The following is a 26327-nucleotide window of genomic DNA, read 5'->3' as shown; positions in this document are numbered from 1 at the left end:
ATAAGTCACTGTGAGTGAAAGAGTATCACAGCAGCATTTCATTTTTACGCCGGATCGCGACACGCGGATCACGCAGCCGTCCTTTGTCTCTTTGAACAGCAAATGGGAGAAAAATTGGAGCCGTTGATTCACAGCCACGATGTAAATGGTGAAATGTTTTCCCATAAACCTCTTAAGTGTTTCGTCGTCTGTGTCCACGGGCTGAAACGGCAGTAATTGAATTGGATGAGCCTTTCTGTGAATTACAACTTCAATATCATCTCTGTCATTGTGCACGCGCATGCCGTCGTGCACGAGTTTGCCAAATAGGAAGAACTTGAGGTGATAAAAGGGACACTAATTAGAACACTGAATCATCAATTTGTTCTTTGAAGAGCGCCGCTGCATCAGACTTTTACAGCCCCGTAAAATGATAAACAATTTATCAGCCGGTAAACAAAGTGGATCATTTTCGGGCGGGGAGCATGACAAGCAGATGTTGCACAAAACATGTGGACACACGGATTGGAGGACGATGAGGGGGACGGGGTTAGAGATGTGTGACTGCCCCCTTTTTTTTTTTTTTTTTTTTTGGTCTTTGGATGTGTGAGGCAGAAACGAGAGAAAGCTAAAGATAAAAAGTAAAAGAGAATGAAAGAAAGTTAAGAAAGAGCAGGAAGGAGCGATAAAGTGTGTGCGTGTTTGTGTGCAATCTGACGTACGAAGCAGTCCGTGTCCTTGGGGCCCGAGCAGCCGCCAGCACACTCGCGATGGCAGCAGTCGCTGACGTAAGGCCCGAAGCATCGACCGTCACACTGCTCTGCACACACCGTCTTTGTCACTGCCCGGGAAGTGAAAAGATTTTAAAGGTCTGACACACACATACACGCAGATTCACACTCATAAAAAGAGACACCACCCTCAACCTCACATTATGGTTTCACACAAACATCGTCTGATAGAGAATTCAGGCAGATAGAAATTAGGGGCTTCAGCAACCTAAAGGTCAGACGAGTGGGTTTGCAACCACAAGGTCACTTGCTTGAATGCCCAGACGGACTTTAAAAACATGGAGCACTGTCTCCTTTCTCAACAACTGTTCTGGAGGTGCCCCTGAGCGAGCCTCTTATCCTCCAGCCGCTCCAGCTTCAGCTCAGTGACTAGCAGCTGAAAATTGCGGCTGCGCTTGGCAGCTCCCAGGTACCGAGCCGAAGTAGGACGTTGCTGGAGTGAGCTCAATTGGTTTCCCCTAGATAAATAAAGTTTGGGAAAAAAGTTCCACTGGACCTCACTGATTCACCATATCTGTGTTTATACAATCGGTGTTTTCAGCCAAGAGGACCGATTGGGCAAAGACACCTTCCAACTGTGCTGATAATTCCCAGAAAGCCTGGCTTCATTCGTTGCTATGCCAGCTCTCGTGGTAACCAGGCAAATATTTACTGCTTTTCCTGCACTGTATTGCAAAACAACTTTAAAGGAAGCTTTATTAGTCCGTCTTATTAGCACAGCACCAGTACTCGGTGTGTCTTGTACCTATTGCATCAAAGTTGCTCCAATACTTGTGCTAAAGAACAGCCTCCCACACACTATTAGTACAGAGATATACCAGCCAGCGAGTCAGCAGGAGCTTGAAGCTGAGGCATTAAAAACTGCTGTGCTCACTCTCTGCTGTGTTGGGAACATAATGATGCAGTCGTGAAAAAAACAAGGCCCTGTAGTCTATTAGTGAAAAACAGGTCTATCCCTCTCTAGATCTTCACGACATGAATAGAACTGCAATTATACAGAGAACTAACACTTCGCTCTCCTTCCTGTTGTTTCTGATTCTGGTATTTTTGCTGAACACGTTGTGGCTCTGCTGATATCAGAAGCATTAGACAAACATGAGTGTATTTTTATTCCATCAACAACTCCTCTCACCACAGCTACATAAAATAACTGTACCACACTGAGGAACTTGACCTTGATTTTGGTCTTTGAGCTCAATAAAGTAGAAGAAAACGCTAATACACAAAATAATAAATCTGTGTCAAAACAGATTATAGCAGATTATAGATTATTTTAAAGCAGGCTGTACAGTATCCCCAATTTTCTCCCACCATTCAGTAAATACAGTAGGTCACTCTGCCTTAAACTAATTTCATTAGCCTGTTTGACTATAATCTAAATACTGTTTCAGAAGCTTTTCCACTCAATGTCAGGCTATATTCATCATTTTTCTGAGAGCGAAAATTGATATCAGCCTTGTGCTTGTGTGTCCAAATACAGAGCTTGAGTAGGGATGCAGTTAGCCTAGCTTAGCATAAAGACAAAACGCAGGGGGAGAAGAAAACGCTCACTATCTAACATATTTTTCCTGAGAGTGAGATGAGAGGAGTGATGTCAGCCTCATGTCTGTGCGAGTACACAGAGGGAGTCAGGATGTAGTTAGCCTAGCTTAGCATAAAGACTTAGCTGCACAACACATCTAAAACTCACAAATGAACACATTGCATCTTGTTTCATCTGTATCCAAACAACAATGCTAAGCGAGGCAATCCACATCCTGGCTTCTCATCTGAAACTGAAGAAGCGTACTTCCCAAAATGTTGAACTATTCCTTTAAGTCAGTAGCTGTAATGTCCTGTTAGTCACACCCTAGTTAGCAGGCCTGTAGCTTCACGGGGTAACTGTAGGGGTGTGTGTGCATACTCACAGGTCTGACACTGGTCTTCCTGATGGCCCCAGCAGCGTCCGTTACATGAGCGATGACAGCGTCTGCCTGCAGAACACACACACACACACACACACACACACACACACACACACACACACAGGGAATGTGCATCAGACAACTCCTCAGCAAACTTCAGATGTAGTTTAGACACAAACACACATCAAGACACAGCCCCCTCACACAACCAAACGCCTCATCGTCCACTCACGCACACCCTGAAAGCTTCCCCGACTAGTGACAGTGACAGGTCTGTCGAATCTCCTCCGCTCCTCCGACAATAGACCCAGAGCCATTGTGGCGACTTGTGGCCTGTAGAGAAGGTAAGCATGAAAGACAGGCTTCTACTCCCTTCCGTCAAGCGCTCGCACAGGCAAAGTGGGACCTGACAGAGCACTCACAGCCTTCATCTGCCAGTGGCCCATCATCAAGACTTAATTGACTGTGGGTTAATTACAGAGTAAGTAGAATAGTGCAGCAGATTGTCACCCGGCCCCTTCAACCACTCCCACTGTGGGGTTGTTAATGTTAAATACTAACTACGGCTTGGCAAAGGGCCCCAATTTGTCAACCTCAACTCCTACACGCTCTCTTGTCATTTTTTTGGCCCATCTCCCATTCTTTGTTGCTCTTCATCCTCCTCCTCCTCCATCAGTGCCATCTAATCCACAAAATGGCAATGTTTTACACATATTGTACTTAAAAGTGTCCTCTCAAACCTATATTTTAGGGTAACCAGCTTTGCACGGTGTCTAACTTCCTGCCGATGTTCGCGAGTCAACACTGTGCAGATTTTGTTCTGCTCAGTCTGTAAGATGTAAGGTCATCATGCCTTTTCATCAAAGGGACTCTCAACATTTCCCCCATTGTCTACGTCTTTGCTCGCCACTTGGCGCCTCAGCTGTCCCTATTGTTCACCCTGACATGTTTTGATACTGAGGGCCCAAAGAAACTTCTATGCTTCCCCTGTCTCTCCCTTAAAATGAGCAAGAGGCTCACCCATAAATGTGCAGAAAAGTTTGAGAGACTCTGTCTTTAACAGCCAGTTCATTTGACACAGAATGTCCGCCGGGCAGCGACGCCTGTTATGTCCAAAGCAGAGGGAGATGAGGGACTGCGGGGACCACGGAGGAGGGGAGGGGAGGGGGGACCAGGGGAAGTGGGCAGCTTCAAACCAGCTGTCAGATTCACTGAGATTTAAAAGGAGCACAGCAGACAGCAGCTCCATGGGCCTCGCTGCAGAGCCGCTACCATACCACTACAATGGAAAGGTTCGCACGTTGATCTAACACTATGTGATTTCGCTTCCAAATGACCGCCAGGCAAACAGTATGAATAAAAAGGGAGAGGGCATGACTGCTGCTGGTGGGGGGAGAGTGTGTGTGTGTGTGTGTGTGTTGGCATGTGGTTTGCCTTCACATTTCATAGATAAAAATGTTGATTTTCATCCAAAGATACTGGTTGCACTGGTTTCCACCCACGTGCTTTACTCACATCCGAGGTTGCTGTTGTTGGATGGTACCACCAGCAGCTCAGCCTGGGGGTTCTTGATAATGTCACGCCAATGGATGGTGTCTGCATGGCACAGGAACTTGTTCTGGTCGACATAAACACCCCCATTCAGTATCTCTGCACAGGGAGAAGGGAAAAAGAAGACGGAGAAATGAGCACATAGCCATGGATATATAGTACATGTACATGATGGCAGAAAATCAATACTTCAAGGTTAACTCCAATCCTTTGTCTCAAAGTACCATGCTGCATAAGGTGTTCCCTGAAGTGCATCTGAGCATGAAGATAAATGCTATTGACAAATGCACACAGTAATTCAATGCCAGGCCCAAAGACAATGACGTTTCATGAAGAACTACTCCACAAAGAAATAAGGAAATGGATTTTACTACGTGAACAAAACATCCTCGCTTTTGAAAAGAACTCCAAACTGTAACCCAGTATAATTTCCAATTTATGCATCAAGTATTAAATAATTTCATTAAGCGAGAGAGTTAGACAGAGTTAATGAGTTTGAATGTCACTGGAAGACACCAGACACTCGTTGTGTTGATTAAAACTGAAATGGTAAACTGGAGCGGGTATATAGCTTTCCTGAAATCGTCATTGAGGGATGCTGTTCATGAAATAAGCGTTTAGTAAATGAAGACTGGTGTAACGTTCCTTTCAGGGGGATCGTGCTTTAGGTAGAGAGCAGAGAGGGTTTAGATGTGTCTTGCATCTCATCGATTTCTTTTTGTAGAGTAAAAAAAAAAAAGCATTTTGGAACGTGTTCAATTTTTTTATAGTTCCACTATTATCTTCAATGGCTCTCTCTTGGCTCACAACGGGGCCCAAATCATCAAACTGACTCAGAGAAAATAAGGGATCACAGCTCTCTTGACCTACTCTGCATCCCGCTATCAAAGCGAGAGCCGGCGCAGCAAAGACAAAGGCGGGCTCCTCATCCAGCATTTGCTTAATAGCAAAAATATGTTTCTTTTCAAGGACCAGTGCCCTTAACAGATGCCTGCGCATGGAGGATGATAATAAATTCTAATCCCTCTCCCTGTTACTAATCCAGGTTTTGGATATGGACAGAGAATGAAATGATGCTGCAGTAATCTCCCCCTCCCAAGCCATGACCCGTGGCAGAAGAGAAACAACAGCCCCCATCAGTGTCTCTTTCTCTCTGGGACACCAGCTGACTGTATTATTTAACCTAGTTGAGGGATTTAGATACAATCACCTTGCATCCCCTTCTCCTTGAATATGAAGTAGTGCCGGATTCCATGAAAGTACTTGTCATAATAAATGAAATTTAATATATAAAAAAAAAAAAGTTACAATGTGGTTCAGATCAGGGCTGGATTAGCTGAAGGTAAAGAAGGGTATTATCTCCCCAGGCGGATTATTAACAGTATATGAGTTATGCGGACGACTCAGCAGCTGAGTAGCACACACAGGAAGCTAATCATTACCATCCGACACCCTGATTAAGGAAGTGGGCCTTGGTAGAGACGGGGACATTTATTCAAAGCCCTCTTAGAGGTGACATGGCGCTCCGTCTGCCCGCTGAATGGCCTGCAGCCGTGGCTTCATGTAATCATGTTCCCGTCACAATGGACGATTTATCAGGGGGTGTTCTACATTCATGGGTGGTGGGTGAAAAAAGGGGCAGGCTGTGCTTTATTCAAATAACATGGACTGCACTGTCAGCATGCTTTGATGTCATTCAAAAATACTACTGAAATAAACAGCCGTCCATTGCGACATCCCCGCATTCGACAGATTTCTGACATCATATATACCAATAAACTATAATCATCTTCATTTCCTTTAAACCACCTCGAGATTATAATCTGGTTTCCCTCGAGTCACCTTGACACAATCCAGGACACCATTATAAAGTGCCACTTCAGGCCTCACAAGATCCTCCAACAGACAGTTTTATTAAGACATACACAAGACATATACTGTGCACTGGAAAAAACAAAGAAATGGTAAATGAAAAAAGGTATAATCCACGTTTACCATCTTAGTTTAACATGTTAGCATGCTGTAATGTAGCACAGCTGAAGCTGATTGGAACGTCATTAGTTTCGCAGGTATTCGGTCATAAATCAAAGAATTTGACATTTGCCGCACGATGAAAATTCAATAACAAAGTTATTACAATTCATCCTGAGGGGAACAAGGATGTCTGGACCAAATTTCATGGCAATCCATCCAATTGTTGTCCAAACATTTCACTGTGAACCAAAAATGTCAATGGCAATCCATCTTTTAGATGAAGACAAATTTAACTGTGAAATGTGAAAACTTTGACCTGCTGGTGGAAAAGTTGTGTGGGTTCATCCTCTGGGCAACATGGATGCATGTACCAAATACCGTGGCAATCCATCCAATAGTTGTTGAGACATTTAAGTCTGGACCAAAGTTTAGTTTTGAAAAGTACATACTTTAAACACATAATGCTAAACTAGAGAGCACGTACATACACCTAAAAAGAAAACCAACAAAAGAGGTTTTTCCCCCAAACGGTTGGATTTTCTCCAAATCTCAAACTCATCCAGCTGCTGTTTTCCGTTCGTGCGTGAGTGGAACCACGGAGGTAAGTAGCAATCTGAGACATTTGTCATTTAAAAGTTAAAACTTTTAAGAATGACAAAATAATAAAGCAAACATTTTTGAAGTAATAGTTTCGACATTTGAAGCCTTGAAGGTCTGACAGATAAAAATCCATTCTGATGTTTTATGGGGGGCCGTCTCTCTGTTCAACCTGCCCAACACTGTCCCAAATGCTCTTTTAAGTGCCTGAGTCCAGATCCCCCCCTGCTCGCTGCAAGATAAATTGCCACCTCTGCTGTCCATCCAGGCAAGGGCACTAACTCTTCCAGCGGGATGACAAGCCTGTATCGGGTGGTCATTCATTAATGTGCGACAGTCCTGCACCACCGCCCGCCCCTCCTTCCCGCTCCTCTCTAGTACCCCCCTCCGCGCTTCGATCTTTCCATCAGGGTGGGAGATCTACAGCCGACCATCTACACTCCGCCCTCCGCCCCACCCGATCCCCTCACCCTCCACGCTGCTGTGAATTACGAGGTAGTCATAAAAGCTATTGTCCTGCATCAGAGCGAAGGGAGGTGGAGGGGTGAGAGATAGAGAGGGCAATGGGAGAGGGAGGGAACAGACATATGAGGAGAGAGAGAAGAGGTTATTGCTTAGGCTAACTAAATTAATTACGCTAAAAAAATATATTTAAAGTGATAAAACCTTTTTATGTAAATAGATACAGAATGTGGAGGTGCTGCTCCGTAATGTGGATATAATGTGGGAGTGATTTGTTTATACCAGCTGTCTGACTGCGGTGAGGTCACTGTGTTGGTCATTTATGATAATGTGTAGACTTTCCTGCACTATAGACGGTCGCTTGACTGCAAAGTATGCTTCGATGGACTTTGTAGCCTTTCAAATGGACTCATAACACACAAAAGGAAGCTCCCATCTTCCGCTTTGATAGTCTGCATATTCGACCAAAGCGGGTGACAAAGTTCCCAGCGATGCCATTTTAATGCGTGGATGTGGCTGCTGAGGGCTGCTATGCCGTATGCTCAGGTCATGTTTGGTTCAAGACTGTCTCTGGTGGAGCAGTAATGCTACATCTCTCTTGGCCGTGAAACAAAGTTTCTCGCTGCGATGGCGGAAAAAAAAAAAAATCTCACCAAGCGAAAGTTGTCATATTGAATGAGTGATTGGATTGGATGTGGAAATGTGCAGGCAGATATGAGATGAGAAGATAACTGGGAGAACTTGATCATATAAAACTGAATAAATCGATGAATGAATTACTTTATTTAATGGCACCACTCGTGAAATGTATTTACTGTCTCTCTTCCACGTTATCCAGTCCTATCAATCTCACAATTTTGACTTGCTCCAACACCCATACAAAGGATGGTGCACGTTATTTGGCAGTGTGAAACTGGAGCTCCTGTAAAAAGATTTATTGGAGCTTTATTGGTTAAAAAAATATACACACTGGGAAACTTCAATGAAAACGACTTTAAACTAAACTGGAATTAACAAATGAAACGCAGATACCACCTCCTCCCCTCAACAAACAGCAAATCCCATTTTTACCTTCCATTTAAACTGGAACGAACCATTTACAGAGAGGGTTGAGTTAAACATGAGCAAGCACACAGAGACTACACAATAACAAACAAAGCTATGATACAAAGTCGATAGTTCACATACTGTTACTGCTCACATCGAAAAGGTATGAACACACAAACAAATCAACTTGACTTTGCAGTGTAACTATTTCCCCCGTCCAATCACTGCTTTGAAGCAGCGCATCTGGACCCCCAACTGTTTTCAATATCGTTAAACCGGCAGATGACCTGCAACAAGATGAAAGGTACAGTCAGGACTAAATCTGCTTCTGAATTCATTTCAGTTACCAGAGAGCAACTGGTATTCCCAACCAATTGCTTTGTGATCATGTTTTCTTCGCGCACAATTTGACTGAACTGCTGCAACACTGCGAGACTCTTAAATGACGAAGAGTTTCAAGTAGACATTGCTTCATTTTAATGGGTAGCTTACAGAACGGTTCGCCTGGCAAAAAATAAACAAATAAATAAATAAATCATGGAAATAAGCTTTGTGTTTTTATCCTCCACTATTTAACCAAACTTCAGGACTGGGTGACTGCCAGCTTTATTATCGTCCAATAAATCTATCTATCCACAGTAACTCTGGTGGTTTACCGATTATGCCTCTGTAGAACACAAATAAAACTACACGACTGAAACAAGTGCGCGTGCTGCCATTAAAGTTGATAAATTAACTAATTAAAGGGCAACACACTGGTCTTAAATTAATAACTTAACACTTGAGGAAACCTGATAATGTTGGGGAAGGAAGTAACCTTTTCACACAGATTGTATCACATTTATTATTTCTCATTTTGCACTTAGCTTTCACTTTCACCCATAGAACAAACAGTAGGACCAGCATAGGCTTTAATTTCTAGATCACTGACATTAGAAGCAACGGATAGTGAAAAGACAACAATATTCCTGTGACCCTTGAATGATTATGTAGAGCTGAAAGAAATACAAGCCACATACATCAGCAGGAGTAGCTTTTAAAAGCTCAAGGTAACAGCAGAAATTGAAATTTGGAGCGGCTATAAGATTATTGGGAATATTTATTTGTATTGTGCATCACACACACTCAAAATACAGAGCAGGACAATCAGTGCACAGATTGTTAAGGAAGTAAAAATGAACCCTGTGCCTAGCTGCCTTTGCAAGCCAATTAAGTTAATTTTACTGTCGTTCAGCAGAGCGAAGAGCCCCTATTTTGAAGTAGTTTCTGGGCAATGATGGCCCCAGCACCAATCAGTGGCCATAGCTCTATAGGGAGCCTGCTGATGAGCTTTCATCAGTGCTGCTAGCCACTTGTCCCACATCTCTTTCTCTCCCTAATTATGCTGATGAATAAGGCCGTAATAGTGATCCGTCCTCGACTGATGAGTCCATGCGCTTGCCGTTATTGTCTTGTCTCGGGGGCGGGTGTGTCACATATCACACAACTCAAGCAGAGTGAGTTCGGGCCATCCACTCTGCTCCTTTTTATTAGGATCATCCCTCCATCTCTGTCGTCCTCCACCCCTCGGACCCACCCATCCCTCCCGCGTGAAATGCACTTTCTCACTCCGGTGATGGGCCGACTTTGCTGAGCACGGGGAACAGAGAAACGGAGATGATCACTCTTTCTTTCCACAGTCGGGCGCACTCTTTTTCTTGAGCCACACCGACACACACACACACTCACAAACACAAGCACCAGAAAGCCCTTAGATGCGCATGTAAACATAAAAAAAAGACAGCAGACAAATTGCACATTTAGTCAAGTACCTCTAAAATTCTCAAGTGAACATTTGAAGTGCTGCGCACAGACAGACGAAACCCCTATGATAAACACCTCCTGTCCAACAGCAAAAAGCATCTTGGAGCTCTGCTGCATCAGGTCGACAAAGCCTCGCATTTGTAGGCAGAGCTGGAGAGTTAAGCCGAGGCTTTACCTCTTAAATGCCAATTAATCACTCAGAGTTTGAGAGAGAAATGCAGAGGGCCCCCAAGGGAGGGCATCCTGCTTCATAAAAACGAAGGAGAATGCACCTGCTTTCTCGAAACTCCAGCAAGATCCAATGTAGTGCCAAATTTAATGAGAAGTCATTAAAAGTTCATGTATATATATATATATACACATATATATGTATATATATATATATATATATAAAGAATAAATAAGTGAGTGAGTGTTAAAAAGGTAAACTCAGAGCAACTAAAAGGTGAGTTTGGGATGACTGTGATCTACTGAAGGAGTTCATGCAGCAGAAATGTAGATCGTTGTGAATTTAGTCAGTCAAGTACTTTCATCTCCCCACAAATGTATTTCTTACACGGCCTTTATTGGTGACCCTGCGGGCCATTATTTGAAGACTGGCTTTTATTTGAGAATTCACGGCGTGTGTGTGCGTGTAAGCTCTTTGCAGTCATTTACATGCATCACTTCCTGGTCCTCGGTGCGGCCTGCGTGGCCTGTGACACAGCGCAGACAGCTGGCATGACAGAAGGTGCCGGAGTGGGGAATGAAACAAATTGCCTTCATTTTCTTAGAGTGCAACCTCTTCAGGGAACACCGATGAACATAACACAACTGAAACCGCAACAAATGTGCGACTCTGGAAAATAATGACTCGCTTGAGAGCCAATGAAGTAAAGTCAGAGAAACGGGGAGATTGTGTTCAAGTTCTTTTTGCTGTCCTGAGCAACATTTTCAATTTCCCTCACATAACAATGTGCTTATGATAACCATCTGTAGAAATTACTGTTCTTAAACAGTAAGCGAGCGAAAATAAAATAAAACTCCTAACAAAACAATCCTCCAAAAACAGGCTAAAAACAGTCCATCAACAGAGGTTGCCTCGCTCCAAGCCAAACAGCATCTGTATCGAGGTTTTCATGAGGCACTTTGAACTTCACACACGCATACGAGGCAACCGGAGAGCGCTGCAACGGGATCAGTCGAACTGGGGAACAATAAAGCGTTGAGTTCCCCACACTAGTGTAAAAGTCTGTTTCATCTTATGGCCCACACTGTGCTGTCTTGAATGAACTGCACTCCAGCTGAAAGAGAACAAAGAGATGTCCTGAAAAAAAGACACACATACAAGTGTTACGAGTGGGAATTGTGAATAAGGAGAGGAAGTTTGTGTGTGCATGAGCAGGGCGGTTAATTGGCACTGTGGGTGTGTGTTTTGGTGCGTCAGGGTCCGAGTCTGTGTGGTTGTGTCTGCTACATCTCACCAAAATCAAACTACCCATAATTAAAGTTAAGTTGTGGATTTATCTCCTCAGCCAATCTAGAGTAACCCCACGATTTGAGGTAAACACATGACTGGATTGGAAAACAAGCAGTCGGTCCCTTAGGAAACCCTCTGTGTGTAATTGTGAAGCGCTCCAACGTACAGTGCCTCCAAGCATGTTTACTCTAAAGAGGGAAAAAAAAACTGTTGAGAAAGTAGCTGCTTAAGTGAAAACGACTTCTCAAATCCCATGAATAACTGTAAAGTCTCCAGACTGCAAACAAGCCGCTGGTAGATAAATGACTGCAGATCGCCAAGATAATAGAGACAGAAAATGGCAACTAGTTTGCCTCGAGGCAACAAGAAAGCAAAACATCAGCAAAAAGGGGGTTTGGTGGAGCCAGTGACCAAAATGAAATGAACTTCTCAAAGTGCAAAGTGGGTAGTGTTGCGTTTCCTTCCAGTAGGGGAAACATTTTGCTCCTGCAGTTGCACATTTGATAAAGAGCTGCATTATTCACACACCTAAAAAGCTGTCACAGGGGGTGTGCTGTGTTTTATAAATGATACAATCCTTACAAGCAAATCCACAGTGGCTCTGGGCCTCTGACTTGAGGAGAACTTATCTGATCTTCACGGAGAGGCGGAGGTGGGTCTCCAGAGTCCCGTTTCCCCACTTCTCCATTATTAGCTCTGCCAGCCAAAGAGATATTGTGCTTGGTGACAAATGGGAGAGGAGCGCTAGGGCGCAGACAGTGCGGGGGAGGTCCCCTCCACCCCCCCCTCTCCTTTGCCCCCCCCCACCCAGCCCCCCTCCCACGATCTGGAGCGCTGCTGCCGTGTCCTCCCAGATAACCATAATTGTGTTTTAAAGCCCCTGATTAAATTTCGCAGTCTCGAATGATATTGTTTTGCGATGAATCCTTATGAAAAACGCTTCACGTTAGGAGATTATGGAAGCTGTGTAGGTGCTGGAGGAGGCAGCTAAAAGGTGGAGGCGGAGATGACACTTTTTTTTTCCAACTCTAAAGCTTCAATGGATGCTAAATGAATCCCTGCCATCACTCTTCTTCTCCTCCTCCACCCACTCTTGCTCCAACCGTCTATCACGCTGCCTCTCTGCCTTATAAACACACACACAGACATAAACACTCCCTTTCTCCTTTTGCTAATGTTCCTCTCTCACCAAAATACACCCACAGGCATACAGGTTTCACAGCAATCATGATTAAGAAAACTTTTGACTCAGACCTCATAAAAAAAGGTATTCTAGTGTCAATCTCTAAACTTTTGTCTCCTCACTTTACTATCATAAAGACAGTCTCCTGTCCGAGTGTCAAAGTACTTCTGAGGGAGACCAATTTTTTAAATTTTTTTTAGAGGTGACACAAAATGCAATCAGGGCGAATGAGAAGCCAGCAAATTCAATAATGGAGGCAAATGAAAATGGAACTGGAGACTCTGCACTTAAGCGGGATGGGCTCACAGCCCTAATAAGCCCTCTTCTGTCACCGCTTCCCTGCATCTAAATTAACCAGAGGCCCTCCAATCAGCGCGGGCAAACAACAGAGCCAGCCAAAGAGACGAGAGCGCCGCCGAATACTAATCGAGGTAACAAACGGCGGTGGTCATGATCAACACTCGTGTGTGTGTGTGTGTGTGTGTTATCTCTTAACACCCAACTATTATCAGTTTGTTAACACTCATCACATCAGAATGTAGTTTACAAGCACTTACATCTAAAATCTGCAAAAATAAGGTTCCGCATGCAGAGCCGAGACTGCAGCACGCTGGTTGATTTGCAGCCTTTAATTGTGCAAACTGACTAATGTTGTCTTCATCAGTCAAATCACAGGTGCACAACTATCGCTGGATAATCGGTTGAACAGGATTTCAAATCTATTGGATAATGAATCAGAGTCAATATCCAAGTGCCAAAAGAACACGGACACATCTTAGAAACATTGCAGACAACAGAGGTGCTGCATCCGCTAAGTACAACAAATTAGAGGAAACGTGACAAATTCATTTAAGCCAAAAGGCTCCACTGTGTTAAGAGTGTGAATCTACTATGCCTCTCTGCAGAGCACTTGTTGAAAATGTCTCCAGCTCTACGAGAGGGTGACATTTTTTTTTCTATTCCCCAGAACTTTAATGATGCTGCAGAGCCAAAAAAAAGTTATTTTACCAGCCATGTGTTTTTGAAGTTTTTTACTGAGCTTTTAATAGGTCTCAGTGACCCACAGTTCGAGCAACTCACTCATCAAATAAATTGCCAGGTACAGTCTCAAAGTATAAACAACCCCAGAATCGCTGTCCCATGTTGTCTTTCTGCAGCAGCAGTGATGGGTTGTTTTACAGCGGAGTTACCCCGACGGTGAGTCCACTGTCTGCTCTGTTATTGTGCTGGAAATTGTGTTTTGGTGCAATTGCCCAGGCTCAGAACATCAAACTGAAGTTTAGAGGACACCATGAATATACCATGGGGGAGCCATCAAGACAGTAAAACTGCTGAGCAGCTTCGCTCATAACTTGAAATGTGGGCTATTATTAAATGTCCACTCTCGAGTCAGGAAACCAAAAAAAGAAAGATTCCTGAAGAGCCTCAAGATGTGTGTGCTCGAACAACAGCACACCGCTCACAGACACACATGCATTTTGTGATTCAAATCGGACTCATTACATGTTTTCACAGAGCAAAATGCTTAAGAAGTGTCAAAAACGGAGCTAAACCTCTGCATTAAAATTGACACCTACAATGGGCTAAATGGGCAGTTTGTCATTTTCTGGCACCGAGCTGCAGCACTCATCCCTCCACTTGGGTAATTTAGGACACACTGACACGGGCGCACACACACACACACACACACACACACACACACACACACACACACCAGCGAATCAACAATGACCAGTAAATTGCCTCCATCTGGTTTTACAGTATATTTAGTGTGATGTTCTGTGAGCCAGTCCAGCACGACTCCACCCCTCCCCTTTTCCCCGACTACACCTTCAGCTGATGTGACTTCTTCAACAGAGGCTGCAGACAGACATATTCATCAGTGACAGTGATTGGCCGTGCTCGACACGCTAATGGATTTGCAGTTTGGAGTGGAAGTTACACAACAGATCTCGAGAGGGGGCTTGGGCTGAGGCGGGGCACTTAAAACAAAATAATGGACCCAAAAAATGTCATTTAAACTCGCCAAAGTCAAGCAGCTTACAGACGCCTGGGAGAGAATGCACACACACAAACACGGTGCAAAGCATACACCACCCCCCCCCCCCCCCCCGAGACCCCAAAGCATACAAATATGTTGCAATGTCAGGAGGGGTAGCATGTGCGTCATTGCGAGACAAAAAAAAGCTTTGAATATAATTAAATCATCAGAATGTCAACCAGAAACAGCCTCGTTTTTAGCTTGATGACTTTGGTTATCACATGTATGAAACCCCAAACCCCCCATGTGCAGAGTTGCCCCCCAACACATCGGAGGGCTGGTTGGTTTTTCCTGAATTACACAAATGGAGGTTTTCGTTCTCTTTCAGAGCGAAACGGTGCTTACAGCTTGTGGTTCAGATCGTTTAAAATGGGGAACACAAGAAGTTCGGTCACAAGTAATTCAAATCTCCTGAAAAATGTATTCAGCTCTAATGAGCAAGTTTGATGAAGTTCACGGCTATTTGGTTTGATTAGGTGGGATTTCCAAGGACTGTTGGTGGAAATGCTGACTCATTCAGCCTCACCGCCCACCACTTTCACTCTATGAACTATATTAAGCAGGAGGCTGATTGTTATTCCTGCAAAAGACATATTCCTATAATTTCCTCACCCTAAACCTTATATTTGGTTTGGAGCTCTGCTGTTACTATAGCATATATTCATATAGCATTTCATAGGCCCCACCTCCACCAACCATCCACCTGTAGGTTAACTTATCTCTATTACCGACAGTCCCCGGTCTCTGCTGTGCTGAGCTTGGTGTCAGATCACTCTATATCGGCTGACTGAACTTATCTTGGCATATCAATGCGAGTTCCTGACGTTATTAGAACTGTTGACGTATGCTTCAGGTTAACTCCCGAAAGACCGGATCGGGAAGTTGGGTTTTTCAGCTGCTATGCTATACAGCATTATGAGGTAAGGGCCATTAACACACACTGGGGTTTCTGTCAGGTGTGTCGGTAGCTTAGTTAGCCAGGGTCAGCTGTACACTGACCTACAACACCAGCCAGTGGAGGTGAACCCTAACATCAAAGAGTGGTGCACAGGGCAGCAGACACACGGCCCTGGGGGACTATTACCATTCCATTAGAGATCATTTTGCCCTCCTTCCAGACGTGCCACAGCCACTAATGGAGACAAACCCGAAGCCCCTTGGGTCTTCTTGTCAAAGGATTTAAACAAAAAAAACACCAACGGAGGCAGAGCGCTGACAGCACAACACTGATAAAACTGAGCACGGGCATGGCATCACAATGACTTCTGGGTGGAAAGTGTGGAAAACATGGGAAATTGGAAATAAAGAGATGAGAAAATAAACCGAGTCAGACATGGCATCCCATTGAGTGTCTGCATGTCAATGAATGTCACCTTTATTTAACGAGATGTGCTTTGCTGTGTTACGTCGTCTGTTCTTCAGAAGAGGCGCTGAGCAACAACAGGCAGCAGGTTACTGTGGTTCTTTAGGCTGGGCTGTATTTTCTCCAGGTGACAACTCAACCGAGAGGACTCAAAGATGATTTCCAACCTGGCGTGTCTGAGAAACGTCGGTGCAGATCTATGGGTTGCATTACATTACATAACATTGGGGTGTTTTTTTGTTTTCAAAAGGGAATGCTGGTGCTGTGGTGTTTCAACACACCAAAAAAAGGGGAGTAAAGATGAAAGAAAAAAAGCAAAACTTTATTTCACAAGCAGACTGAAGGGCTCGCTCGCTTTGCACATCCACGACTGCAGCATTTTCTGGGGTAGCAAAGCAGCGTTTGAAGCTGGGAGATATGTTTTAATCATTTGGTGCCTTAATGATGACACTGGATTCATTATTAATGGGCCCCATCCCTCTACTCTCCTTTTTCCTCATAACAGTCCGGAGTGAGAGTGGGTATTAGCATTAGCCACTTTTGCTTTATTTGATCTTTCTGTAATTACACCACTTTTTGGAGATCACACCACAAGCTTTATGTTAAATAAAGAGGCCTTGGAAGTAGTTTTTTTCTATGCAAATTCCAAACACAATTACCAAGGTTCCTCTTCCTCCCTCGTTTGTTTTTCACAAGGAGGGAATTGTGCACCTTTCTCAAACCTGACAGTGAAATGTATATAAATATAGCCAGATGCCTCGTCTGTGTCAATTCGAGTTGAACATGAGGTTGAGAATGGAGGCAAGCATGGGTGCATAAAAAGGAAACATCAGTCAGCTGTCTTCATGTGAACTGCAGTGCTGTAGGATTTTCCTTTTAGGTGTGTGCCCTTTTTTCAAATAAGCAGAGGGTATAATATCTTTGATGCGCTGGATCTTTATGCTCTCCACTGAGGGGATTTACTGTATAGATCAAATTCAGCCTTTATGACACTTCTGAAACACTTAAAGAAAAAAAAGTTTGCTAATTCACAGTAGCTGAGAAAAGTAAACTTTCATAGACTTTTTATACTCTCATAAAATGGAATATTTACTTAAGACAATTGGTGCGGTTAAATAAGCCTATATTGTATCTACGTTTCTCTGCCTTGACACTGTGTCCCTCCCATCATCACTTTGCAAATCGCCTTAATCATGAAGAAAACAAATCTCCATTTGTTTTGTTGATTTAGCTGAGCAGAGTGACTGTGAAAATGAGAAACTGCTAAGAATGCTCGTGAATCAGTAAATCAATAGTCATGCTCTAAAAAGATGCACATGGGGTTAATTATAATGAAGTCTATAAATCAATTAATCTCAGCAGCAACTGCTGTTGGTAATTTGGCCTAAATGCATTCAATATACTCACAAACATGCTACAATTAGCGAGACAGCATTGGTAAATTATTAGCTTTAAATTAGGGGACGTTAGGGTAGTTGCCAGCTTGTGAAGACGTGGCAGAGTCACTACAGTCCCAGTGAGCCTAAAGGGAAGCAAAACTGGTGAGGAAGGCAGAGAGGTTATAGAAGAAAGAAAGGAGGATGGCAGAACTGGTGCTTTGCTTTCTGCACACGAGCATGGGGGGGGGGCATTGCTGCCAGATGGGAAGTTGGAGTCAGAGCTCTCTTTGGGGCACACTGAGCCATTTGGCCCCCATCCAAATGGGCAATTTCACAGGGAAGGGGGAAAAAAAAAAAAAAATAAGTAAACCTCACAAACAAAGCAAAACTTAAGCAAAGAAAGATGGAGAATCTGGATGTTAGAAACCATTTTATGCACGCCACCTCGTCAGCTCGGAGGGTCGTGTGGTGGATATTATCACCGCCGCTGCACAGCATGGGGTAATTAGCACTGCAGCGTCTCGCGAGGCGTGTTATACGCACACAGTTGGTGCGGCTGTCGATGCATGTGTTGTGTATATGTGTAATAGGTTATTAAGGCTTACAAGGTGCTGCAGAAGCGTCATAGGGTGAAGCTAAACACGTCGATATCAGAGGAGTTTCTTTAACACAGATTACTATAACCCTTCTACCATAAAGACTGCACAGCTGTATGCATACTGACTCCACTGCCAAATTGAATTCCATGCTTTCTGTGGACTCCCACTGTGTCAAGAATCCACAGAGGGATAAAGTAGAAGTGAAGCTGTTGTTTAATGTATTGTGTGCAGTGAGAAATGCTGAATATATTCTCACTATGGCACGTACGTCCCCTCTAGATATGATGGTAGGCTTCAAAATGAATTACAAATAAGTGCATTTCATCACACATGAATTTAAGCAAATGTGCATGGCAGCTCCCTTGTCATCGTTAGCAAGGGAGAATAATCGGATGGCCTAATTGTGAGGTCCTCACTTTACTGTATGTTCCTTTTTTGTCCCAGGCAGAGGAGTGGAGGGAATCAAGAGGAGCAGCACTGATCCATATGCATGGTTGGATCTGGCTTAATTGCAGCGTTGGGGTGCACTGGGATCAGATGGTATGGACTAAAGGCTGGCGATGTGAGGCACCCATCCTGGGAATGTGCTAAAAGAGGAGACATGTGGGGAGCCAGGCAAGGCAGGCAGGCAGGGGGCCGGTGGAGAGCCTGAATCACAGCGGTGAAGCAGAGGTAAATTCTGCCTCTGCGGATCAACACAGTCTCCAAAAGTTTCACGGAAATAAGAGAAATTCGGAGATGTAGATTATGCATTGTGGACATAAATAATGCAAGGAGTACCTTACTGCAGTCAGAAAGGATTATTTGAAGATACTTCTCTAGTTACATAAAGAAAAACATCCTTTCACAAAATGTACTGTATGTTGGCTGGACTTCAGCCAGTTGGTCATTCTATAAGGCAGCACCGAAACATTGGTCCACTGACTGAATGATAGCCTCATTCCTGGAAGGTTATGGAGGACGAAATAAAAGGAAAGAAAGAGCTAAAATAAAACACAACCAAGCCAGTGAGGGTGATACTACACACACTTTGTTTATGATCCTTTCAGTCCAAGATATTTGTAGTCTGGTAAGAGTCTTTGGTTTGCAGAAAAAAAAAGCATTCATTAGTGCAGTTTGAGGGATGACAGGAAGCCACAAGAGACAGCCATGAGGCGAAAGAAAGAGAAAAACAGAAAAGAGCAACATGAGTTACCTTTTATGACTCAGACTGGGATAAAGGTCCACTTAGGCTTCCCTGTCTTCGTAGGGGTGGTCAAAATGGAAGGCGCCCTCCTGCTTTACCAGCTTAGGATGTCAGCATGCCCTTAAAAGTCTCAGGAGTCCTTTATCACCGTGTTCAGACTCCATAAAACGCGGCTTATTACACTAAATCTGTCATGTGCTTTAATATGGATCACAGTTTGATCCCCCGCCATTAATCACAAAAACACTACGGCAAAGTCAATGGCATGAGAGCCCGGGATGAATTTCTGCTGTCCAACTTTCTCAACATTGATGGGTTTTCCCGTCAATATATGGGCGTCAGAGATTTTATCGTGCTTGTGGAAGATTTCCTCTCTTTGTGCTCCATCCCCCAAAAGTTACCAAGGTTGGTTCAGCACTGCGAGACACATGACTTCTGATTTACAGTAAAATTAATTTGGCTCCTCTGTGAAACATTTGACACAGTATTGCCTGCAGTGGGAACGCAGGATGGATGTAGGATATATTGCAATGCCCACAGGAGAGCAATGTAAAGCGGGCAGATCAATGCCAGAGAAGAAGCCTCGGGCAAAATACAACAAAGGGGGGATACAGCAGAGGCGTCCTGGTGGCTTGGTAGTTTAGGGAACATACCACGTGGACGGTCCATAGTGGGATTGAGCCCAGTTTTATACCCTTTCCTTGTTTCATGCTGTGGCACTCTCCTCTGTAAAATTATGCCAAAATGCTAACCTTAAGGGTGCTACATGTCGCAGTTTCTGCAAATAATTATGGGCGAAAAATCCACTTCTGATACCTTGGTATGAACAAATTGTCAGGAGGATTGGCAGCTTCTTGCGCATTTGTCTCCGTTCTTTGGCTGTACTTTAGAGGACATACGTGTTGGACATGATTTTTTCCATTGGCCCTTTGCGAGATGCTCCAAAAGATTTAGCTCCGTTCGTGCTGGAAGAACAGCGCTCTTCTTCCTGTTTTTCAGCCATAAAAAAAAATCCAGCAAATTCCCTCCAAAATCCGACAAGATGACGGACAAAGAAAATGCCATGTAGAGAGTCTCATGGTCTTGTCTATAAGGAGATAACAAACATGTCTAAGATGTGCAAGGTGAGTGAAATAAAGGCGACACTCAACATACAAGTCCAAAGCCTTTTCCTTTATTATTTTCCTATACTCGATGTTCAGATGTTCAGTACATCCCCTCAGGTGCTGACACTGTCCTCATACAGCCTTGGACAGCGTCGTCTTTTTTAACACCTGACCTTCCTCCCATATCACAGCTAGTCTCTGTTTACCATCTTCCCCTGTCACTCTAGACAGTACGGCATCAGATAGAGAGAAGAAAGAAAACGCTGTAAAAGAAAAGGAGTGACCCTAAGACTGAGCTCCGCCGCTTCTGCTCAGATTGGATGTGACAGTTGTCCCTTAGCCAGTGCTTCTCCCTTCGACGGCTTGTGTTTCTCTCCCAGAGCGATGGTAATGCTGCCGCCAAGACAGAAGAAAAAGGCAACACCTGACTTATGACGTGCTTGAAAAACCTTTTAGCAGGCATCTGTGAGAACTACATGTATGATTCATACAACTAATGAGGGAATTGGCTATTTAGAGAAAATTGCAGTGCAGTGAGAGGAGACACAATTCAGCAGAAAGACAGTGAAGCAGATCCTTTAAAAGATGATTTTAAAGTCTGAAACAGGAGATAGTGTTTGCTTCCATTATTTGGACTGGAGTCGAGAGGTCACTCCACCATTGGGTAACACCAAAATGGCAAAGATGTACTGATGCCGAGGTCATGACTCAAAGGTCTGATACCAAGATAAAATTAACGCAGACAAAAGCTGCCCTTTACAAATGCAATCCACTTTAACTTATGCCCTCTCACATGACCAAAAAAAAGAAAGCTGTTACATAAAACGTAACACAACCACTTCCACAAACTTGCTCCATGAAAGAAGCCTATTTTTGAGTGCGTAAACAAAAATGTAATTAACGGGAAAATAGGACTTTTCACAGACATTTGATCCCTCTATATAGCAACCCAGACGATTCATTTGCCAGAGTAGCAGATTCGTAGCTTCAAAAGTTGAGTTCCAATTTTGAGACTTAATTAAAAAGGCCCTATTAAATCTGTATATGTGGGTGTAAAAACAAGTCAAACACAAGAATTTATAGTGCCGGGACTGGCAATGTACTCTTCAGGGTGCTGAGCATTTTATTGCTAATTCACAAAAATGTGATTTATTATTATTATTCAAAAATATATGGGATTTGGTGGCGTTTTGATGCATCAAAAAAGTCTGATTCATTTACTTACTTTTCCTCCCAACCTAAGAGTTTTACACTGACATGTCGTTTATGCAGCACGTCGTTAAATATGCCGACACTCGTGCAATCACTCTGACCTGTGAGGTTGCGCAGGCCCAGCTGCCTCAGGCCGTAGTACCCGTCCCGCCTGTAGTTGAGGAAGATGGCCAGAGAGTAGCGACCCTCGTACAGCTTGGTGCCTCGGATGATCCGCAGGTTCTCCAGCGGCAGGTAGTCGAACTGGTTGAGAGCCACCAACACATAGCCGGTCACTTCTCTGATTGACTGCATGGAGAAGAAAAAAGAGAGGAGAATATTTAATATGCAGCGTGAGGCTCAGATTGGCCAAGTAAGATGTCTATATCGGATGATTATGCACTTCATGATTTACCTCCAGCACCCAATGTAGACAATAGTGTGCTCTTTATGTAGCAAGGTGGAGATTAAGTGCATGGAGGTCAGGGTGGTGGATGAACATCAGACTTTTATGCAGGAGATGCCTTTTTATGAACCGTAACCACAACCTTTTCCTAACCTCAACCAATTGTTGTAGTCGCCTAACCCTAACGGTACCCTAACCAGAACTTATTTCCAATATCCACAATCCTTCCCTAATCTTAACCAGTGTTCTGTAGTTTCCAAGTGCAAATATTGCAGTAATCCAGGGTTTTGCATAATCATCCCATATGGACGTTCTTGTCTGGCGACAGAGTTGGAGAAGGGATGGGGTATCATTTGATTCAGGAGACTAAAACCTAAAACTCCGAGTAGAAAATGGCTGTACTATGACTTAAGCCAGTGATCTAAAGAGCTGTTGGGGAGAAAACATTATTTACCCCCCTGATTCACATATTTGCCTCAAACTCTTCATTTTCAATGCAAAAACTGCCTTCTGTTTTTTTTTTTAGCCATGTTTGCCTCATGGAATCCACTAATGCATTCCTCTCATTTTCTATGCACGGAGCATGTTATTTGCATTTGGAAATGTCAAGCTCATGAAAATTTGGACATATAATCCGAAATGATTAAAATGTCAGCTCAATTGCAAAGTGATTATTCTTCTTCTCCTCTAATTACAGTCTCTCAGCTGTTGTTTAAGGTTTGAGAAGCCATGATACTAGAAAATATGACATCTGCACAGCCAATAAGCACATCACACCTTTAAAAACTATATTTTTAGTATATTTCTAAGTGTATTTGATTTTACATCCTATATGATGAAGGCATCAACTCTCAGTCAGGTGTGACTGAGTTCCTCAGAGGCCTAAAACTAAAAGCAGAAAAAATAATTTGGCTTCAGTTCAAGCCGACAGGTCTTGGCTGAATGCCTCAGTCAGACACACATTATGTGGGGTAATAGCCAGCTCCGGTGTGCTGAGTGCCTTGCTGAAGAGCATGGCAGACCTCAACCATCTGCATCATCGCGCTTCATTTGACCTTCTCAAAAGTCACTAAAAATCAGGCTGATTACCTCCATGTTACGCACTTGATGAGGCTAATTAATTCAACGGCAGGCTGAAAGATGAGGCCAAGGCGAGCGCTTTGAATGTTTGAATATTTTTATTATAATTCTCCAGAAAACTTTAGGGTTAAAGGTCAAGGACAGATAATAGCCCTACAAATGAAAACGGAGAAAAAGTTGACAGCCCTATTAATCAATTTGGCAGCTGATCACATCTTCAGCAGCATTGACAGGTAATCAAACTTAGCTTGATGTGTGTGTGTGTGCATATGTATGTGTGTGTGTGTGTGTGTCTTCTAAATCGCAGCTTATTCCCTTGTTGCTACGACTCCGTCTCGGTGGCCATGCAATATTCATCCGAGTCACTTTAACAGCAGCCCGAGCTTACTTATACACACAGAGAAAAACTCACGCGCACACATACAGCAGCTGTTAAATGCCACACTAACACATTTCACAGACCACCACTGACAAGCCTAATTAGAACACTACATTTAAAAGTGCGGGGAGAAAAAAATGGAAACAGATTTGCTTACAAGGTTTAACACTGACTTGTACAACGGAGGCATTGTGTGCAGCAGTTGGCAGACACAGATCTTATTCCAGTGGCTTTTATTTCCTTTTTTGGGAATCGGTTAGTCTTTTTCTTTCTTGGGTCAATGTATCCTAACTGTAGTACAGTGTCAACAAACACCAAGAGGGAGATTCGTATCGTCTCCCCTATAGCTTCCAGCTTCCTCTGTACAGGCGCCAAGTAGGAGTCACTACTGCAGCAACAAGGTCATGATCCCTCATCTGCTTCCCACCAGTGAGCACAGAGAGCCAGCTTTAACATTTTTTCATTTGGTTTATATTTAATTATTGTATACGAGCTCAAAGCAGCACCAAGCAACACTGGCGTGCCTTCAAACTCTCAATGATCATTAAATAGTAACCTCTCGTTTAAGGGCATGTATTAAATATATATTAAATATCCAGCAACAGGGCATGAAAGGAAAACGTTCTGAGGCAACGGGCAGCTCCTAATGACCAGAGACAGGCCAGATGATTGGTTAGGAGGGAGGGAGGAAATGAGTAATGCGAGGTTTGATTGGCTGCTGACCCCTGAGGGACGCTAGTGGAGACTGACAGTTCGGACACCGCATGAAGAGCGCCTGCATTTCAGGATAATAGCAGGTAACTAAGATTAGCTTCCATACTGAGCGCTCAGCAAACATGCGCACCTGCCAAGTATGCCTATTGTAACACTAACACAATAGGGAGGAAACAGACAGTGGAGGTGCTTATTAGCAAGATTACAATGTGTCAATCACCTGAAGAGAGAAAGAACAACATAATAAAAGAGCAGTAGAGTCCGTTTCAGCGCAGGCTTTGATTAGCATACTTATTGCAAAATGGATTTCTATTGTGAGGTACTCCACCGCCTGTCAAAAACCCCTTGGTGAAATCATTTTCTGTCAAATATGTCTTGTGATTTTTTTTTCATGTTTGTTAGAGAGCTACCAAGTTGTGCAACTTTATGCAACTCCGTGCAACTTGAGACTCAGCCTTGAAAAACAAAGCGCACAGAAAAGGCTGTCTCTCTATGTTGATTCAGCCCCGTGGTTGGCAGTCGTGCCGTTTCATCACTTTGACCCTACCGTGACCCCGTGTTTACTGCTGGGGGCCGGGGTGCCTCATGAGCTCGGCCTGCTATCGTTAACTCCGTCGTAACTCCCGGGTGCCTGCCAGGGGCGCTATGACTGGGACTGGGGGAGGCTGCTTCGCCACCCGACCCAGCTGTAGGCATGCACTCGGCTGCTGGCAGGCTCCACAGTGCTTCCACTGTGCCCCCTTCTCCCTGCCAGCCTCCGGGACCCGCTGGCAAAACCAAAGAAAAACTGTTTCCCTGTTGCTTAGCAACCGCAGGAAAGCCTTCCAGCGGGAGCGAGGGAGAGCAAAGAGGGAGAGAGCAGGCAGAAGAAAGAAAAAAAAACAGACTTAGAAAGGATTTTTTGTTGTAATTTACCTAATTAAATTAAAGGATTACTCTGCCCTTTCTCAGTAATTTTCTTTCCCTTTGACACTATTTAATTTCCTTCCGTTGCCATAAATTGTTTTTTTTCTGAAAGCTTTCTGGATCAATATTTATCTGCATTCCTCTGGGTGGAAGAGGGAGGAAGCAGGGATACGAGGAGGAGGGAGGTCTGGAGGGAAGTAAACACAAGCACCTGCATTTCCCCTCCTGCCGCATCAACTGCGCTCAGTTTCAGCAACACGAACACAGAAGCTGAAAGATGCTACTCGCAGAAGCTGCCCACCGCTGCCTTGTGGGTGATGTGCTCAGACTTAACAAGGTGGACGGTGGGCAGATAAACTGATGTTTTCTCTCTTGTATTTTCTCAAAAAATATACACTTAACAAGGTGAGTGGGAGGGCTAATTTGTACCAACAAGGTGCATGAGCCCTCAATTGCTCTCACACACACACACACACACACACACACACACACACACACACACACACACCTCATTCCCTTCATCCTCCCTGTAAATGAACCTTAGCTCGTGACATTAGAGCTGAGTGATTAAAGTGGCTCAAAAAGGAGAAAAAAAGCGCTAAAATCTTTACACAGTCTGGCACAAGTCCAGGTCATTATTTTAGATACCATTTTGAAGGAATCTTTTGATTCCTGCCCGACTCTGATGGATCAGAGTGTTTTTCTGTTGTTCGAGCCACAAAGGGTTTGTGAGGAATTTTGCCTTCGTCTCTGTTACACACTCGCACACATTTACACAATCCCAACACACACACAGGCCTCAGATATTCCGATAACCCCCACCTACGCACAAAGAAAAAACACTGCCACGAGGCGCAGACAAGACTTAGTCGACATAGGTCAACTACCCATGATGCATTGCAAGTTTAACGCTTCCTCCAGCGCTTTTCTTTGTCAATTGCAGGCAATTAGTGGCCCAGTGTGGAGCGCTCAGTCAAACAGAATCCTATGCGGCCCCGACAGGCTCGTTTCCTCTCTTCTTTTGGTTTACCTCTGGGCAAAATGTGAATTTCAAATGTTGGTAAATTGCTCTTTGCATCTTCGGGATATATTGCATTGAGGCCAAGGCAGGGGAGCCAAAAGTGCTTTATCTACTCCACACAACATAATCATGGAAGAAGGCGCGTGGTGCTGTCTTGGAAACAGAAACTGCTTCATACGAGGCTGCGAGTTGCTGTGCTCAGGCAC

At 43.9% G+C, this 26327-nt stretch overlaps 1 protein-coding gene across 1 annotated transcript in view; it reads right to left on the bottom strand.

The window, feature by feature from the left end:
* Nucleotides 1-26327, bottom strand: part of LOC139306777 (receptor tyrosine-protein kinase erbB-4-like) — a 208854-nt gene that overhangs the window by 58864 nt on the left and 123663 nt on the right. Inside the window, exons 3-6 of the mRNA XM_070930730.1 lie at nt 21738-21924; nt 4190-4324; nt 2678-2743; nt 702-820 (exon numbers count right to left, since the gene is read on the bottom strand). Coding sequence (XP_070786831.1) covers nt 702-820; nt 2678-2743; nt 4190-4324; nt 21738-21924 — 507 coding nt within the window. The remainder of the gene's footprint in view (nt 1-701; nt 821-2677; nt 2744-4189; nt 4325-21737; nt 21925-26327) is intronic.

Source organism: Enoplosus armatus, chromosome 24 (assembly GCF_043641665.1).
Source record: "Enoplosus armatus isolate fEnoArm2 chromosome 24, fEnoArm2.hap1, whole genome shotgun sequence".
In the NCBI taxonomy this organism is placed as follows: Eukaryota; Metazoa; Chordata; class Actinopteri; order Centrarchiformes; family Enoplosidae; genus Enoplosus; species Enoplosus armatus.
The sequence above is the reverse complement of the archived record's forward strand: the minus strand, read 5'-3'. Positions and strand labels throughout refer to the sequence as shown.